This window comes from Bradysia coprophila (genome assembly GCF_014529535.1).
Source record: "Bradysia coprophila strain Holo2 chromosome X unlocalized genomic scaffold, BU_Bcop_v1 contig_58, whole genome shotgun sequence".
Classification (NCBI taxonomy): domain Eukaryota; kingdom Metazoa; phylum Arthropoda; class Insecta; order Diptera; family Sciaridae; genus Bradysia; species Bradysia coprophila.
In genome coordinates, this window is record NW_023503351.1 from 45,167 (window position 1) to 64,876 (window position 19,710).

The following is a 19,710-nucleotide window of genomic DNA, read 5'->3' on the forward strand; positions in this document are numbered from 1 at the left end:
TATAATTATCTGGCAGCTATGCTTCTAAATTGGAAATTTGCTTTGACTGATAAAACTATCTGCAGGTTTGCATTATTCAACTTTATAGATAGAGAAGCCTGTTCCAGTGACTAATGGCAATTCGTAAATGTCGCAAAAGAATTATACATTTAACACATGATATAGTGTGCCACATGCAACACCAACCAGCAGAATAAATTCAGCGAACTAAGTATTTCATTTCATTTTATGAGTAATTCATTATTGACCAAACAAAAAAAAAGTTATTTCCGCTGTGGCACTAATGTAAGTTGTGCCGCGAGTGTTTTATCTATTTTGTATATACCTATCAAAAAGGGAATAATCAATGTAACATCAACGATGTGATGCATAGACATACACACAGCACAACATATTTTCATTTTGTTTTAGCAAACAATTAATTTGATATTCGGAATAGAATTGAAAAATGTAAACACTTTGATTGTTATTTGTTACAGTATTTCGGGACCATTTATTTTGTGCTACACTCTATTCGGTCGGTGTGTATTGATTTTGTGAAAATTTCATTTCAATTTATTTCATTGCTCTTTAGTGAATAGATGCAATTTTGTTTTTATTTTTGGTTCGGTACATTTCAAAGAGAAATCTATTTTTTTCGCATTTTTTTTATTTTTAGTTTAGTTGCGCGAATATATGTTTGATCCTTTCGCTTTGTATGGACGGCGTGTTGTATTTAGTATAGACTGTTTAATTGTTGCTAAATAATTGTCCCGTATCGAAATTCGGCAAAAGAGAAATATGAATGCGTTAGAGAGGTGTCAGTTGGCGGACCTAGTATCGACCACGACGAATGCAAGCGCGCCGAAAGTTCATAGCAGTATGTACGTGAAAACAGTCCAAGGACCGAAAACGACCGTTTGCATTTTGACTTGATTTGAATAGATTCTCTGATATGAAGCCAGAGTTACCTCTCTCTCTCTCTCTTTCTCTCTGTTTTCTTTATGGTGTTTGTGTGTTCGTCATGTGTGTAAAAAATTGTGCATTAAAGGACCGCACTACATATCAGACGGCTCTGCATAATCGTCCATTACAGTCAGTCCGAGAAAAACCATGTAAATTGCAGAATGAGTGGGAATTTCTACACGGAGATAACTATTTCCTTCACTGAAAGTCAGGGTCTTACCTCTCACCTCAGAGTATCTTCTGAAAAATTCGTCAGTCAATGGATCTGACCCACCCCAAAGACCCCAGTTCTACTCGAACATCCACATACGCACGTATAAAAAGATGATTCTGTCCGTGTGAGCTTTCTCTCCTTGTCATACAAGTATCTTACATGCTACAAAACTGTACTTTTCATATTTCAAAAACTCCTTACAGCATCTAAACTGGGGATAACAATGAAAAATCAAGTTTTCGTGTGTTTTCTAACCTCAGCTAGGCAGGCTATTCCTAGAATTACAAAATTCACACTAAAACTTGACACTTCAACTAGTCATCATTCGTTGATCATTAGTTATGAAGTAGTAGATTATGCAATTTTTTTAACATACAGAGGTTTCCTGACTATATAACTACTGGGGTAATTGCTCTTCACTAAAAAAAACTCATTAAATCTCTATAATTGTAGTTGGAGCATTGTAGAGAACTTGTTTTAATCAGATGTAATGTAGATTACCTGTTGCTCATTTCCCTGAAGAAATGGGAAACCAAATCACAAAACTGTGGGACGTCCACTGTTGGATGCAATTATTTATAGCAGCAATGTCATGTGACATAAATTTTATGTGTGCTAGCAAATAATATACACGAAATCTGAGTATATATGAAGGCTGCTTCACAGGGGATTCGTTTCAAATAAAACATAAATGGACTTTCCTTCCACGTTCATTTTAATCTTAGAAAGGTTCGTTCATGTAATTTATTTAGTTCTAAATTTCTTCTTTTTAATTTTCTTTATTTACACAATAACAATATTTCAATTACGTATCAAGACCCTAGAGTAACGTATACACATTATGAAGAACATTATGAAGAGTTGTGTTTTGCGAAGCGATTACATGATTTTATAAATAACTCGAGAAAGAAATGATTCCATTTAGAACGGTATACGACAAAATGTTTGTCATAAAATATTCAAATTTTAAATTACGATTGTGATCCTACGACGCGACGGTAAGTTGCTCATACATAACCCAAAATGGAACATTTACATTTTAAGAAGTTGATAGACTGATAGAAGGAGAATATTGAACAAAACAAAAGAAAAATGGGAGATCAACACCTCAAGCGATTTTTGACAGTCAACGAGACAATTTGAAAATATTTTTTTTTAGTTTGATGTCGAAATGCCGAAATGAAAGTAAATATACAGAGAAGGTAATGTAAATCAAAAACTATAGACAAGTGCTGAATGTCGACCGTTGGAATTCTTGGATGTGTGCGGTGTAAGCGTGATGGGCCCATAACCTGTTAATGTTACTACATCTGAATAATCTATATTGAGCAGTTATAACAGAATGAATAACTAAAATCTTTTACAGACTAATAAAATGAAGATTACAATCTATTGAACATTGAAGCCAACGCAAAATAATCGCAATCGCAGAAGATGTAACTAACTCATGAACTAACTCTTATTTAATATTTGATGGTATTTGATTGACTGTAGGCATGCAGCTCGTCACTTTGAGAAAAAAAAAGTTCTTTCACATTCCTCAAAAATATTTCTTTATTTTTGTAGAGATAACTGGCTCATGTTTTTGGTTACACTTGAGGAAAAGTGAATTCCGACATAATTTCCAACAAATGAAAACTTCTATTCAGTGTTTTAGTATTTCGTTGCAAGTCGCGTGCACGTATCTAGCAAAAAGTCATAAACAAAAATCTAGAGTTCATTAAAGCGAAATATTTGAAAGCAACAAAAACTCCCAAAAACTTTCGTCAAATAAATTTGGTTGACAACTTTCACATCAGAAAAAAAATTGTCGAGTACTGCTGCCGTAGGACAATACCACCCCCAGACACTTCCACGTATAATTTATGTGAATAGTTTCATACCAGTGGCAATACCTAGAGGGATGGTAATTAAGCCACTATTTAGCTTTATTATTAATCTGTGCCTTTTTTGGCGCATGTCAAAAATTAGTACATTACTGCTATAAGGCTGTATATAAAAGACGTGTACGTATACGAGCGCTTGCGCGAATTTTAGTACGAGTCTCTTATATACAGCTTTATATCAGTGAGGTATTTTATCGCAGTAGGCAAACATCTCTTTTTCTAGTGATATAATCTAGCTTGCAAAACCTTTAGCTCTCTAGGGTTTTGTTTACTCTTATGTACGTCGTGTATATAGCGCCCAATACACACACACCTTATGCGATAAAATATTTTACATGCCTAGCGATAAAAAGATGAAAAATAGAGTATGAAATTTGTTGCCCCGAGGCGTAGCCGAGGACAATACCCACGAAAACGACATATGTTCGTTTAGGGTTTATGAGCTGTACTGAACTCTTGTGTGCTGGTATGTTCTGCTAATGGTGAATATTTTGTTCTCACGTATATATAGGGAGACCATGTACAATTATTACGTTATAACGTCAAACATTATGTAAAATGAACATGCATCGTCGATAATTAATTCAATAAAAAAAACTCACCTTTCAATAGGAAAAAATCCATTAAACACAAAATAATTATAATATTCATTGTCACTTGTTTCCAAATGTACGTTTAAATCTATAGCCATAAATTGAAAAACATTTTCAGATTACAGATCAGTTCAATATTTAACTTCACTTCACCAAAATGAAAACATGTCCGAAATTTAATTTTTTTTATTTTTATTTACATTGTCATTATAATTGAACAATTTAACGTTAATATGAAACACAAAAACCTATAAATGCCATTTCAAAGGCATTAATAATGTAATTTATGGAATTATTCAAATCACTTAATTATTTTTAGTGTAATCCAGACCAGTCGGGAGGATAATCTGTAAATTAAAAATAAATATTATTGGATTTGTGTCACATAGTAAATATGGTGTGTAAAATAACATTCCTACACACAGCATATAATAATACACTAGAAGTTAACTAAATTAATAGATTTCGGAAGTTTACCGAACACTTAAAACTTTTAAAAAATTTCAACAGAACTCAATTAATTAATGTCCCTTGTAGTATATTCCTTCTCATTTTTTTTTTTGGTGTGTAAAAGTCTAAAAGCTAATTTATTTTTTGTTACATTTTTAAATCAAATAACAATAAAGCCCTTACTGAAAATAATATCCCACAATAACAATAATTATTCATTTAACTATGTCAGTCCTTTTCTAGAAAAAAAGGCAACACCATTTCCCTGTGGAGCAATAACGGAGACAATGCCTCATTGCTAAATAAGAGTTATGTGACTGGAAAAAAAGTTCAAAATTTTTATTCAAGGGTTAGTCAGATTGGCTGGGGCCAACGAAAATTCTAAAATCAGTTGTCTGCGTCAAAAATGATTTATGTTTCGAATAAAAGTTTAATTCGTGGTAATGTGACCATTGTTCCTAGAACCGGTCTACGTCTACAACTATGATATAGAAATTAATGAGAGGAAAAAATAAATTATTTTTCCATTGTCTCCGTTATACTTATGTAGACATCTTAAAGCTTGTATATATACCCCAAAATAGAAATGCATGAGTGCAAAAATAAAAAAGTTGGACAATAATTAGATGACAACTTTTTTGCGGTTGATTTCAGCAGGATGCCACTGTCGTGAATCTATTTCCAGCCATTTATTCAAACAGACAAAATTATCATTTTTTTTTAATCAGAAAAGTTTTGCCATGATTTAAGTTTGTTTACCGAAAGAAAATAGCATAGTATATCTGTATTAACGTTGGGAAGACGAGACCAGCGTGATACATTTTTTACTGCTGCTGAAATAATGGCTGACTTATATTGGAAAAGTATAGTTTCGAATTCGTAATTAGATCTAGAAATTTTCTAATTTAAAATAAAAGAGAAAAATCCACTTTTTGTCTCACTTTTCGTTCACTGTACTGTACATGTACGCTTAAAGCAATTAATTTTTTATTTCTGTAGCAGTAGCAGGGCCTATTTTTAAGAATTTAATTCATAAAAATTCTTTGGTAACACTTTAAGATGCTTTACTAGCGCAACGTAATCATTTACGATAGTAAGCGTCTTAACCTGGCTCTAAAATGTTTACAGTCGGCGTCTCGTTCCAGTTGTTTTTCAGCTGATCCACTAATACAAACAAGTATGGTTTTACGTCTTTAAACAGTTTTATCTTACCATTACCACGCGCATGCGTGTACATTGTTTACACGTATAAACAAGCATTACCATATTATTTATTTGTTTAGAAACAGCTGAAACAAAATGTGTAACTCATTTGAACGTCATCGACTGTACATTTTTAAATACTTACTGACATATTTCTGGCCAAGACATTCTTTAAATCGATTTTTCATCATGAAGCCATGATGGCTCTTTTTTGGCCAAATGGAGAAAAAATTTAGATCTTCATTTAGATTTAAAGAATGTCTTAGCCAGAAATATGTCAGTAAGTTTTATGAATATTTTAAGTTTTTTCGGAATTTACAAATTTAATTCATAAAAATAGGCCCTGAATGTAGTGGCATTCCATTGATGAATTTGCTAATTTCCCACGTTTGTGCTGTAACTTAGCACTACTTGCGATGCGATACTTAACTAAAAATGAAAGCTTCAGGATAAAACTAGTCACGTTGGTAACGGGAAACCAAATAGTCTGCATTGCCGACAAGCACATAAAGAAAAAGGACCACTTTTTTATAATTAGATTCCAAGCAGAAATTAAGGTTATCGATAATGCATGCGAATGGGAACGAGTTTGTCTAAAATTTAAGTTTGAGCTAGGTTTGAGAATGTGAATTTCAAATAACATTTCATTGTCACTTTTGCGTATAAAATGAAAGATGCATGCAATTCAAACATTTCAATTTCAAACGACAATAAGTTTGCATAGTTCTGTGACGGTAGCTTATGAATATGAACATTTTCAAACATTTTATTGTGTTCAAGAACAAAAATTTTTAAACAATTTCGTTTTGATAAGAGCGGCCCTAAGACTGTATTTATTCAATACTTTAGACGAAGCTAAAATTCTCAGGTATGCACACAAACTATGTGACTTCAGTCAAAATAAATACGTACAAGTATGAACATAATTTCAGAGATGCAGTGTTTTGCCACCGTTGAATACATCGTCCGTCCACAAACATTTTTGGTATCGTTACCAAGCTAAACATTGTCTTTGTTTCAATGAAACATGTTGTGTGGGCTGCTAGGAATTTTGCGCCACGTCATTCACAATAATTGACAAAATGACACATTTTGTATAAGGAAAATGTCACTGTGAATGACGCGGCGCGAAGAGACGAAGAAAGAATGGTGTCCAGTCTTAGGATTAACCAAAGAGCGTGCGTCTGTGCATCCGATTGTCAATTCAGCTGAAGCAACAGCTATACAAATTTCTTTCTTTACTAGTTAAACAATTTATGAGTTAACTTATGTCTGAACCTTTCACTGGTTTTTCAGCTGATCGACACATACAATCAAAAACAATCAAAACTTTTTATACTTGTTTATACTGTTGAAGCTGCTACACGCACGCACGTGGTATAAAGACGTATAACCCGTTTTAATTGTATGTGTGGATCAGCTGAAGCACATACATGTTGAAATTTCACTGCCTCTCACTGTATGTGTGGAATTTGAAATAACAAAGCTTATTTTGTGGCAACTGTATCAAAAAGAATGTCGCACAACTCCTACAAAAACATTGTTATGAATCCATGGATAATAATGACTTAGTTCTATGTATGAATAACAACAACAAACATTTCACTGGTACATATTTCATGTACAAAAACGTATTTTATTGGAAATAAATCAACAATATCCCTCAATACACAACAAAAAAAGGAAGAAAATGGAAGGACACTTAAATGATTAAAAACTTTTTGAACTAGGTACGAGAGCAGACCCATAGTACATTAATGTCTTGCTGGGACATTCTTTGTTGAAGTGTGTGGGAAGTTTGTATTTCGAGCCGAAGGCGAGGAATGCATTCCACACGCATCTTAAAATTTCTTAGGAGACAGTACGGTATTTTGTTGTCTTGCGTCCAGAAAATGCCAAAAACTGGTTTTTGTTTGCACGGTAATAAGTCGTTTTCTGGCCGCTATACAACAAAATAATTTCGTATTATTATAATATCCGTTTCTAGATTGAATAATAAGTTTCAGGTTTTGGGTAGACTTAGCGTTATTCCGTGTAACTCGACTGAAATTTACATAAAACTAAATAGCCCTGGAGTAAGGTGATAGCCGGTCAAGAAACTCTAAACGAAATAGTGATTAGATTATATATCGCTTCGAAAGGCGAGGTAGATGTAGATTCCAGATGGTAGCCAAGAATAAATCAATGAACTGCTCGTAATACAATTTCGTAATACAAATTCGCAACACAATTTCGCATGTAAGACAAGCATAATTATCTTAGTTTTATGTCTCTATATTTGTAAATAAGTATTGTATGCTCGGCGCTTTTCGCACAGATTTTGTCGCAACTAAACCGACAAAAATTGTCTGAAAATCACTCTCAAAACTAGAATTTGATCTGAATGAGATCATCATCAGCTCAGTTAACAATTTCCCTTCCCGTTGTCCAATCATATTTACCAACAACCGCAAGCTTTCAATTCCGTTTTTATTTGCTGCTATAAACTTTATATGTATGCAATTAAATCTCTGTCTTCCAGCGAGATAATATTCGGAAAGATCCACACAGGCTTACGAATATCCCAAATACAGCTAGCACTTCATTTTATTATTATTTTTTTGGTTCTAAGAAGACGAAAAAAAAATAGTGATCAACAATACGTCTTAAATTATGAATGAAAAGGAAAAACGAAATCCACCTACTTTTCCACAAATTGCCGGCTAAAAAAGAAATCTCTATCTGGAATAATAGCTTTCTATTAAATTCAAATATTTATATTACTTCCGGCACATCCATGCGGATTTGATGTAATCATTTCGCTAAACCTTATACTTCCATTATCATATGAAATGCTAAATTAAACGCGTCTTTATAGGCAAAATACTTTCGACACATATACACAAACACAGGAAAGAAAATATGCCTGCAAGCAAACAGTCGAAGAAAGAAAATATGTATAGGACGACGGTGGAAAATAAAGTCAGAAGAACAACAGTTTAGTAGCGTTCCGTCATGAACATTCCATATACGTAAGTTTTTGTTATTAAAAAGTGATTTTGCGCAAGTAGCATATACATATGGTATGTGTACATGTACGTACAATATACGATTGTGATATGAGATATGAGTGTGTTATTAGCTATTTCTGTAAGTTTTGTTTCCAGGGAGGCTATTATTATACTTGTGCTTGTGAGTAAGCCACAATATGGTAAACTTGTAATTAGACGAAACAAATCGACTTTTTCAGAACAATCAAAATTTAAAATCTGGTTTAATTTGCGGTTTTTGTTCCATATTTTGTGACAAATCGGTAGTCTGTTCGTCGCTGGTAATGATAGATGATAGACGATATGAAGGGACTTTTATGACTGCTAAGACAAAATAAAGGAAAATTAAGAGAATCGTGCTTATTTTGACACAACCCACGATTCATGACACGGTTGAGGTTGAGGAGGCTGACCGACATTATTTTACTGGGTCACAAACAACTGAACTGAATTTGTACCAAAATTTTTGAACCAAAATTGCATTACAGGTCAGCGGATTTTTCGCCAAAACGTTCCCAACTAGGTTCATTCTTGAACATCTCTCAACGCGCACACAGTTTGTTTGCCGCAGATAGTCTGTATAACCTGCGCACCAACGCTACCGGCAGTTACGGTAATATATCTATTCTAGATAAATGGAAAAATGTCGTTAGACCTACACACAATCGTACCTTGAACTTTAATATTTCGTTTAGGATAATAATGTATTCAGTGAACATATATTAGAGGGTATGGAGGGCGGTCGCATTGAAAATTTCCATATAAAATGTGAATTAAATTTTTGTATCTAAAATGACCGGCGGCGTTTCGATTTCTGTTTGATGAAAGTAGTAGTTTGACGGGGGCGTTTTAATTTTCCTCAGACAAATTGTGGCGACACCGGTCATACCCTTCCTCCTAACATATTGTTCAATGGTACAATCCGTCAGGAAAATCAAAAATTTGTATTAATTTTTTTGATTCATTCGATTCGTTGACTTATTTTAAGACAAAAGTTGTTTAACGATATATGGAAAAAACGCATTTTTAGGTGGCTAAAAGTGAAATCAAAACTCACAACATTTTCTGTTTTAAAAAACGCCGAAACACTGTGTCAACAAAATGTATCGACTTTTTCTTAGTACGGCTATGTTATCGCTTTATATTCATGACATTTCAATTTGTATTTGTAAACGTGTATTGGTGTTAACAACTTACTGCTTGCTGACAGTCTGCTGACAGTCTCCTAGACAGCATTAACAAAAATGTCGATTCGTTTGGTTCAAGAGTGAGAAATAATTTAGAAATGAATTTATAAAAAAAATCGTTCGTTTTAAATTGTTTCTAATGATGCGAATATTTTTTATTTTGGTTGTAGAACCAAAATAAATTTAAAAAAAAAATTCATTTTCCCGACGGATTCACTTTGAAGCTGGTATTGTCACGCAAATTTTCTTCTTTGCCAGTCTCGACCGAGGCCAAGATTGTGTATGAAGAGGTAACGCCGATAGACATTATTTCTCTGGGATCGTGCCGCTAAAAAAAGCATGGCGGTTATTGATATCAGTGATTGGCGTAAGCTCCTCACATAAACTTTTAACTGAATTGAAATTGCGATTTAATTTTGTATACGATATTTACAGTGGTTCATTTGGTTCAGTGGGTTTTATTGCGTGTCTTTGTTTCGTCGCCAATGTGGTACCACCGTGGTACATTTTTATTAGGCAACTTTTATTACACATACGCTACAAAGTTGACTCTGCAAATGGCTACGTTCATGGCTGAATTAAAAGAAGAAAGACCTTATTTAACCTTCGTCTATTTATTCACACTAAATTCGGCTCCCTACATACTTGTCACAATGAAATCATGAACATTCTTTGCGCACATAAATCAACGTTTACACCAAAGATTGTTAACGTCCATTAAGAACATACGTGCCATAAACGTGGCAGCAGGTTCAGCATAATTAAACCCACATTTAACGTACCCTTGAAAAAAAAGGTTTTTATAATGTTTCGCTGAAATTCTAAATTAACATTCGTTGATGAACAGATTTTTTTCGACAAAAAAATCCTTTGCTACACTGACCCTAGCATAATACATACGACGATTACTTCGAAAACAGTGTGTGTGTGTGTGTGTGTGTATATTACGTTCGCTTCAGCTCGTAATCGTAATACAGTCATCTTTATTATTAATGAAAGAAGTAATGAGCATTAAAAATGTATGCCGAAGCTCGTTGAAGCTATATATTTTTAGCGTTTTTAATATGACGCCAATAGGGCATAATGCTATCAAATAAATAATTTATAAATAAAAATCGACGTTCATGAAAATTACTGTATTAGTGGCGCTGAAAATCATGCCTTCGGTTATTGTTGATGTTTCGTCGTTTAGAGGGCCCGGTAATTTTATGTGTTAGAAAATGAATGTTGGTATATAAATACATATACAGGACGAATATAATATTTAAATTTTGGATTCGTTTAATGCGACTGTTTATGTATATATATTTAAATTAAATTTACGATATAATTGATGACTAATTGCATACAACAATAATTTAATTATTATCTAATTTGCTGTATATGTATACGTATATAAATGATTTGCAGCTTAAAAAAAGGGGGATAATTAGGTTAACATTTTATTGCAATGTGACACGAAATATCTATATAGCTGTTCTGTATGATATGGGTATGGGTAGGGGTCCGATGCAGTAAAAAACTACAACTCATTCCATGAAAAAAAAATTGTATGTACTTGCAGCGAGCTACGAAGCCCAAAATTAATTCAATTTATAATTAAATCTAATTATCGTATCTGACGGTAATTTGGGGTATTTGTTCTTTTTTAATTTTATATTTACATTGATGAGTTAGACCTGAAGTCATTATTAGGGCGTATCGAATTTTGCAAATTTTAAGGTCCGCGATAGCCTGTGTGCGGAAAACGTAGATCATCGAAAACTGTGTCCGGGCATGTGGTTAATGGATCCGAGGAAGCCCGGGAAGAAGTCCCCCCGGACGACTTATAGTTTCGGATGGTAATAACTCGAAAGTCGGAAGAGCTTTGAAAACTCTTCAAAACTACTGAAGAAACCGATGGTCCAAAAGGTGTCACAGCCAAAATTGCCTAACATCGAAAATTCGACCATTTGGTTTTTGACTTATATTTCCTTAGAGACAAATGATTATGTTTAGCTTGTGGTATGAGGTGGTAGAGGAGGTTGAGAACTTCCAGTACACCAGGCATGTCCCGATCGGATATACACCCAAAATCACTTTTTTTACATTAAAATTTTTAAAATTAATTAAATTAAACTTTTCAATGCCCGATCTTAGGCCTGTTCTTATAAGTACAGAATTTTTTAAATTCTTATTTCTTTAAAATCGACACCAATTCGATATTGTATTTTCATCCTACAATTTTCTGCATTTTTGTCTCCGTTTCCAAATGTACCACGCCTGTTCGTACCTTATTCAAAGTCATGGATGGGCATACTCATCCATTTTGCACAAATGAGTATACCAATCGATAAAACTTTATAAAAGATGCAAACCTAGCAAATTCTGACTCTTATTCTTTAAAAACAGCGGAGATATCAAAACATTTGAATGTGAATTCCCATACAAAAAATTAGGGATGGGAGACGTTCAAAATTATCGATAATATCAATCGACGATAATCGATTAATCATATCGTTATCGATAATTTAATAATTATCGATAATTATCAAAATATCGAAATTCGATAATTATCACAATTAGAGGTGTGCGCCGATCTTAAAATAGTCGGCGGCGGTGCGCCGACTGGTAAGAGATCGGCGGCGGCGCGCCGGAAGAAATTTATAGTCGGCGGCGGTGCGCCGATCGGCGCGCCGATAAATTTACAAAAAATCTAAACTTTCGAAAATAATGCAAAAACATTTGAAAAAGCGTGCGCAATCATTTTTCCGAACACTGAAATCTTACTATCTTGCAATCTGAAGTATCAACCACTTATACAAGGGGAATCAACTGAGGCGTATCTCACCTTTTATATTGTGTACAATGTACAATCACCTATTATTTTGAAAACATCTAATTTAATGAATCCAAGAATGATTAATGAGTTTGCGTAAATGACATGTAAGCTATAAGTCAAATTATAATTTGGAAATTTTAAGTCACATCTTCATACCAGATGTTCTGCAGGCTTCTTATTTCCAACTTATAATTTATGTCATTTACGCAAACTCACTACTATTATCTTTCGATTTATGCAATAACCGTTCCCGTTGCCTTTAGTCCATCTTCGATGAAGGAGGGAGATCGTAGTAGAAGGTTTTCGCAAATAAGAGATTTAGATAAACTTACATTTATAAGTAATAAGTGCATAGACTACGCCAAAATGATTTTTTTTCCCAAATTTTTTAAATAAAGCAGCTAAAAATTGAAAATAAAGATACCCGTGTCTCGTCTTTTTGACGAAAAAACTTGAAACCGGAAAGATTTTCCACTTTATAAATTCCTAAAACACGTGATTTGCGCCATTTTCCACCCAAATTCCACATAAGGTCTTAAGTTTGCCACTTCTTCTTCCTCTTATATGCACAGAAAATAGAGTAACGTACCCAAGAGTTCACGTTAAGTGAGGATACAGAAAAGACAAATGCTGTTTCGACCTCGGGTATCGATGGCGGTCTCGGGCCAGCGTGATCTGACCATCCTCAGTAGTATCCATCGATACCCTTCCCAAGACAGCAGCCAACTTTTTCTTTGGACTAGTATTTATATGGCGACCATATAAAAGACGAGCTATAGGTAGACCACCAGAGAGATGGACAAACGGAATTAAGAATATTGCAGGTACAAACTGGCAGCAAATGGCAATGGATCGTACGAAATGGAAAGAAGTTGGAGAGGCCTACATCCAGCAGTGGATAGAAACAGGCTGAAAAAGAAGAAGAAGAAGTATTTAAAAATATGCATAAAACACTTGCCATCTACTGATAGAAATAGGATACGTTATAGAAAGCTACTTCGAAGATAACCCTATCGTAGCATCAGAAACAAAATCACCGTCGTACAGTGCAAGTAAGAAGAAAAACCCAAAGTTTCAACAAAAAATTTTTAACAAAAAACTCCTTTCTACGCATATAGAAACATAGCAGCATATAGAAACCTGACTTATAAATTGTCGCCCATTAAAATTTCTGAAAGCACTAAACGTATAAAATTTCGGCGCGACGAAAATACAATCGGCGGCGGCGGCGGCGTGAGCTATTATTTTTCGGCGGCGGCGCGCCGAAAATTTAGCAAAAAATCGGCGGCGCGCCGGCGTAAAATCGGCGGTGCACACCTCTAATCACAATATCGAAATTCGATAATTATCAAAATATCGATATTTTGATATTTATCTGAAAATTCATGATAATATACCGATATATCGGAATATATCGATAAATATCGGATTTTCGGACCGAAATAGCGATATATCGAATTATCGATGTCTTGATAATTATCAAAATATCAATAATTATCGATATTTTTTTGATAATTTTCGATTTTCATTATCATTATCGCCCATGCCTACAAAAAATCAAAATATAGGATTCGACTGCTTTTTTATGCAGCGCTACAAACTATACCACTAAACGCGTGGATTTTTTTCTCCATCCCAATGAAATGATTAAATCACTTCAACTTAATTGTCTGAAAGAACTGTCTGTTCGATATAAATTGAATTACTATAAAGACAACATGGCGGCAAACTTTTACATTTTTTATGATTACCTAGCCTAAAGAAAGATATTTTGCTTATTTAAAAATAAGGCTATTAGTTTTCGTCGATATAGCTGTTCACTGGTTTGACAAACGGATCATGCATCTACACCAATATGCAAGTTATTCACATTCATATCATCTTTTTATCCGCATTCGGGTCACATTATTCGCCTCATTAAAGTGGAAATTAATTATTTTTCCCTATTTTTATTAATCGAATTAAAATATTTAAAAGCATTATCATATCTAGGGATTTGCATCCTTTTTTTTCAAACAAAAAATAAATAAATAAATAAATAAACGTATGTCTGCACGTTTGAATGTCTGAGCGATTATTCAATAATTGAGTATGATATGATGAAAAAGCTTTTAATTTTTTAATTTTTCTCATTAAATATATTCTGATGCTAAAATGGTGAAAAATAAGTTAAATTATACAAAATATTAAAAGCATTATACATATGCCCGAACGAAATAATATGACGAATAAAATAAAAACTGGTATCCAGTCTAGTGAAATCGAATTGAATTGAGCACAAAAAATAAAAATAAAATAACAGACCAGAAATAATAAAATAGCAATTTTCGGTACATGTATCGAAATGGTGCTGATTTATGCACTAGATACGAGATTTCTAATATGCATTTAACAACACATAGTGTGCGTTGCATTACAATACGTTCATATTGAATAGTTAGTTATGCCACCGAGTGCTAATAGCTATTTTGCTAACTAGTTATTAAATGTGGTATTTTGCGCACTAGATGTGAGTTTCCCGATACAAGCGAAGCGAGTTCGGCAACACATCGCGTGCGCAAAATCTCACTCCATCTGAGAGTCGTGAGAGAGCAAACTGTCAAGTAAACAATGCAAAAGTTGAACAAATTAAATTTTCTTTCTCACACGTAGTACTTTTTCCGAAGTAGAAATCAAGCCTTGCCCTTTTGTATTATTAGTATATTTGCGCGCGACAATTGTCATGAGTAACCCAACCGCGTTTGCAAACTAGATTGTTTCAGAAAATTATGAATATTTTCACCTCTCATCTAAAATTTTACCTTTCGTCACTGAGATACGAAACAGACTTTTTGTCGAACCTTCAAAAACATTTTTTTTTTTTAAATATTTCGTCAAAATTACTTCAGGGCACCAGTGCGAGAACGTGACATTTGAAAAGCCGCTATTTGTTATGTAGTTATGTAAACTACTAAAGAGGATGAGTGACAAGTTTTTCTTAATTTAGCACTTGTGCTACACGGTGCGCACTATACTATTTGCAATTAACAGAACCACTAGACAAACGCCGATATAATTTAAAAATTAAAAATTAAATTCAGACGCAAATCAAAGCAAATTTCATATGTTCCGATTTTTTACAAAAATGCAGACAACCTAGATATCCAAAACAGGCTGTTTATACCAATTTATCTCGCCCAATGTCAAAAATCTCCCCAATATCACTTTTTCATATGAATTTTCATATATATATATCTACGTAAATTGGCGTTTGTAAAAAATGAGGATCCCACTGAAACTGCTGCACATAAAGTCTTACAGCATTGGTTTTACAAAGGAATGCAAAGGAATGTTTTGCAAAGGAATGTGATCGATCAAACTCGACGAGTGATAGTTTACCAAGGAAATTATGATTTTTGATGTTTTTGTCTATTTCAATTCACGGTTGGCACAAAGCATGACGTGTTTCATATGTTGTAATGATATTTCTCAGCACACAACCCAATTTACTCGGGCTTGTGCTGAAAAAATCAACATTACAACACTGGTAACACCACATAATATTACATGCAGACGCACCGAAAAGTCACATTCTGAACAAAAGTTGACATAAGTTGACATAACTGGGACGAAAAAGTGAGTTGCTGTTTTGGCTCATCTGGTGAGAGAATTAGAAGTTTTTGGTTCGCCTGAATATAATAGTACATTTCATACCTAAGACTAAAAGTCTTTTTTAGCGTGTGAGAAAACGGGTCCTAGGTATGAAAAAGCATTTTCTCGACGATAAACAAAACTGGTTGCTTTTTGAGAAAAACGGTGAATCTAGTGCCTAAAAAAGCATTTATCACTCGGTGGCATAAATAACTATCATCATCGAGTTGCATGCAACATACGTGTTTCGCATAAAGGGTTGGACTTTTCGTCACCGAGTTGTGAATGTGAAAACACATATTTAATATTACTATGAAGCGTACGTATACATCATCATAATGCATATTTATTTATTATAGTTGTGCATGCGCTCGTGTATAATAATCTCCTATACATTTTCGAATCCTGTTGCAGATAATTTATCCGTATTTAATCGCCTTATCATTTTATTGAAATAGCAAACTCAATTTGGCGGACAATTAATATCTCGATAAAATTATTTTGTTACATACACGATTAGTGAAAATTGAACGAACATGAATGAAATGCACAACACGCTATGACGCAATGCCATCAATGAATAAATTGTAAAGATAATATATCAACAAATTCATTACGACATTTTCGTTTTTTTATTTAAAAAGCTTTCAATGGACTCCTCGTGTGATTATTTTACCAATATTGGACGCTTTTCGTGAATAAAATTTATGATCATGACTTCATTATTTTTTGTGATGATGTTAATTATGTTCGATTTGAAAAGGAAATTAGTTTGGATGGATTGTTTCTGTATTGGAGCTTGAAGAGAGATGATTTTTTTTTTACATTTTGTTATACATTAATATCGACATTGTATAACAACTGAAACCACAAAGAGTTTTGAAAGAGTTACAACAAATTCTTCGTAAATTGAAATTGCATTTTCCAATTTCTCTCTGTTCTCGTACAAATTTTTTGACAAATTCATTTCTTTGATGGAAAATCCATTCTTCCTAGTCGATCGTTGAAAAGCGGTCACCCATTCAGTTAAGTAATCTTACCACTACATAAAAAAGTTTTCCTGAAAATCCTGCCATTGCTAAAAAATCACATCAATTTTAGAAATTTATACCGACGATGTCATCGTTCGATTTCAATAGCTTTTGTCCATTCCGACAATATAAAATGTATAAACGAAATGAAAACGATAAAAGAAGGAGTCGCAGTATCAAACGTTCATATATGTGGACGATGTATGCCAACATACAAGTTCATTATTATTATTAAAAGTTGTCGTTCCTCTGAGGTTTGTCGTCATTCTGTTGCTGTTGATTCAAACAAAAAACGGTATGATGGCAGTACGAATGGTATTGCTCAAAGAAGTTAAAAATCAATCGAATTTTTCTTTTAATTTTTATTGTATCGACGACTGACCCCAATTTCCATCAAAGCGTAAAACGTCCTTTTTAAAGTAATGAACCAGCACATTTATAATGAGAATACAAGTAGATGTCCAACATATATTGCAATCAATACGAAGTTTTTCTAATTTCTAATAAATTTTTAAATAGTCAAGCATTCGACCCTTTCTAACTTGATTTATATCCTTCATTGCGGCGACTGAATCAAATAAATGTTGTTGTGATATTATAAAATAAAAACGGCCATATTGAAATACACGTACTCAGGCGGAAAGGTATCCATTCTACTTAGACATGCAGGTGTCACAACGCAAATATACTTGATACAGACAGTGAACGAAAATTATCATACTAAAGAGACGACATAAAATTTGATACTTAAATGCACTATAACGCTACAATTTCTCCGAGTAAATTGTAACGCAAATAATTTTGTTCAGAAAATTGAAGAGCATCAATTTTCCACAGGAAATAAAAGCGCCACCAATTCCCATCAGAAAATTATAGTGTAATCAATTTCCATCAGAAAATTATAACGCCATCAATTTCCCTCAAAAAATTGTAGCGTCATCAACTTCCCTTAGACAATTGTAGCGCCATCAATTTTCCTCAGGAAATTCGAGCACCATCAACTTCTCGTAGATAATCGTAGCGCCATTGCGCAGTTGAATTCATATACCATACCCTTCTAATTTACATTCATTGACTTGTATGTATGTATGCATGATATGCTGGTGCAAGTTTTGCAACTTAGTTATTTAATATGTCACAAAGACAACACGTCAGATGAGAAACTATACATTATACAGGGCTGTGCCAATTATCCCATTTGTCTACTGAACAACGGAACAGTTATTCAGCATTTTAAAGAATTCAGTTAACATAAATATATCTAAACACGTCGAGATCGTTGCATTGTCCTGGTAAAATGCAAAAAAAAATCCTTTTTTCAACCAAATATTTTACGAAACTTTCAAATATTTTCCAACTATTCCTTACATCCGCATAGACACTACATATATTTGCTTAAAATGTTCCGTTACATTGTGCATGACATAGAAATTCCTATTTGGCTAAATATAATACAGTTACAGCAAAAGGCGGTGCAAATGAACCCCTGCCGAAATTGAAAAAAAAAGTTTCAAATAACTGACTCTTTTCGAAGTTATGCTTGTATTTCTGTTTAAGCACATAAAAGCTTCGTCACAGAAAGTGGAGGGCTTTAGTGAACCTAACAGTAGATATGGAAACTATGTGTAACACTTTAAATTTTCTACATCGGCTCTTGTTGGAAGACAATGAAATAGCCAAAAATTTCGATGCAGAGTTTGTCATTATTCTACATACGTTTTGTAATTTAACACGATACCCGTAGAGGTAGAGATCGATTTACACATCGATAAATCAATTTAACAATAGCCAGACTATGCTTGTTCCCAAAGTATGTAATAGCTATGTGTATCATAAGCAAGAAGTAAGTGGATACTTATTGAATATGATAATGTAATAAGTGAGACATAAAGGATCGGCATTTAGGTTTGTGTAATAAATTGCTTTGAAAATTCGTCCTAAGAAAATTTGTCATTCTATGATTTCAATTAGTTTGGATTTGATCATCACTGAGTGACTGTCACATAAATATTGAGGCGCTTGAGAGATACGAGACTTTAGTCATTATAAGAATATACATTAATTTGGTTCGAATATATAAATATTTGTCACAAATATTTTTAATTATTTTAGTTACAAATATTTTTAAATATTTGTGACAAAGGGTAGAGTAGAGTATACGCAAGTGCATCCACGAGAGTTATGACTAAAAATATAGTGAATGTTCCTAGAATCCGCCTTCCCTGCAGCTTCGATGATCCATGGGGTGTTGTAGCTGGCCCAGTACCTTTGTGCTGCAAGCCTACAGAAGTCTTTTTCAGACCTAAAATTCCCAAAAAAAAGCCCTGAACTGTAGTTATAAAATATTTTTACCTCAATGGGCATAAATTTATCAAACTCTGAAAATTAAAATTCCTATCTCCTTCGCAATAACATCTCCTGAATGTGTCCATATTCAATGTGTCTACCTGGGTTTTTCCCTGAATCCAATTTTCCTTTTTAGAATATTTCAGCCCGTCAGATTCTAATATATTATTTCGTCCCACTTTTACAAGAGATAATCACATAAAATTTAATATTCTTGCAAAGTAAATGTGAAAATTTTTGTGTTTTTGTGTCTGCAATGTCACAAATAATTGAGATTCGGTGGAAGTGTTTGTTATTTCGTTTAATATAAAACTAGAATTAGAATTCGGTTTTCTAAATAAAGGTACAATGTCGGTATATGCAATTTCAAATTTA

At 33.5% G+C, this 19,710-nt stretch overlaps 1 protein-coding gene across 1 annotated transcript in view; it reads right to left on the reverse strand.

Annotated features, from left to right (window-relative positions):
- Nucleotides 1-19,710, reverse strand: part of LOC119070229 — a 55,628-nt gene that overhangs the window by 26,789 nt on the left and 9,129 nt on the right. The window contains exon 2 of the mRNA XM_037174497.1: nt 3,648-3,985. Within this exon, the coding sequence (XP_037030392.1) occupies nt 3,648-3,696 (49 nt within the window). The 5' untranslated portion in view covers nt 3,697-3,985. The remainder of the gene's footprint in view (nt 1-3,647; nt 3,986-19,710) is intronic.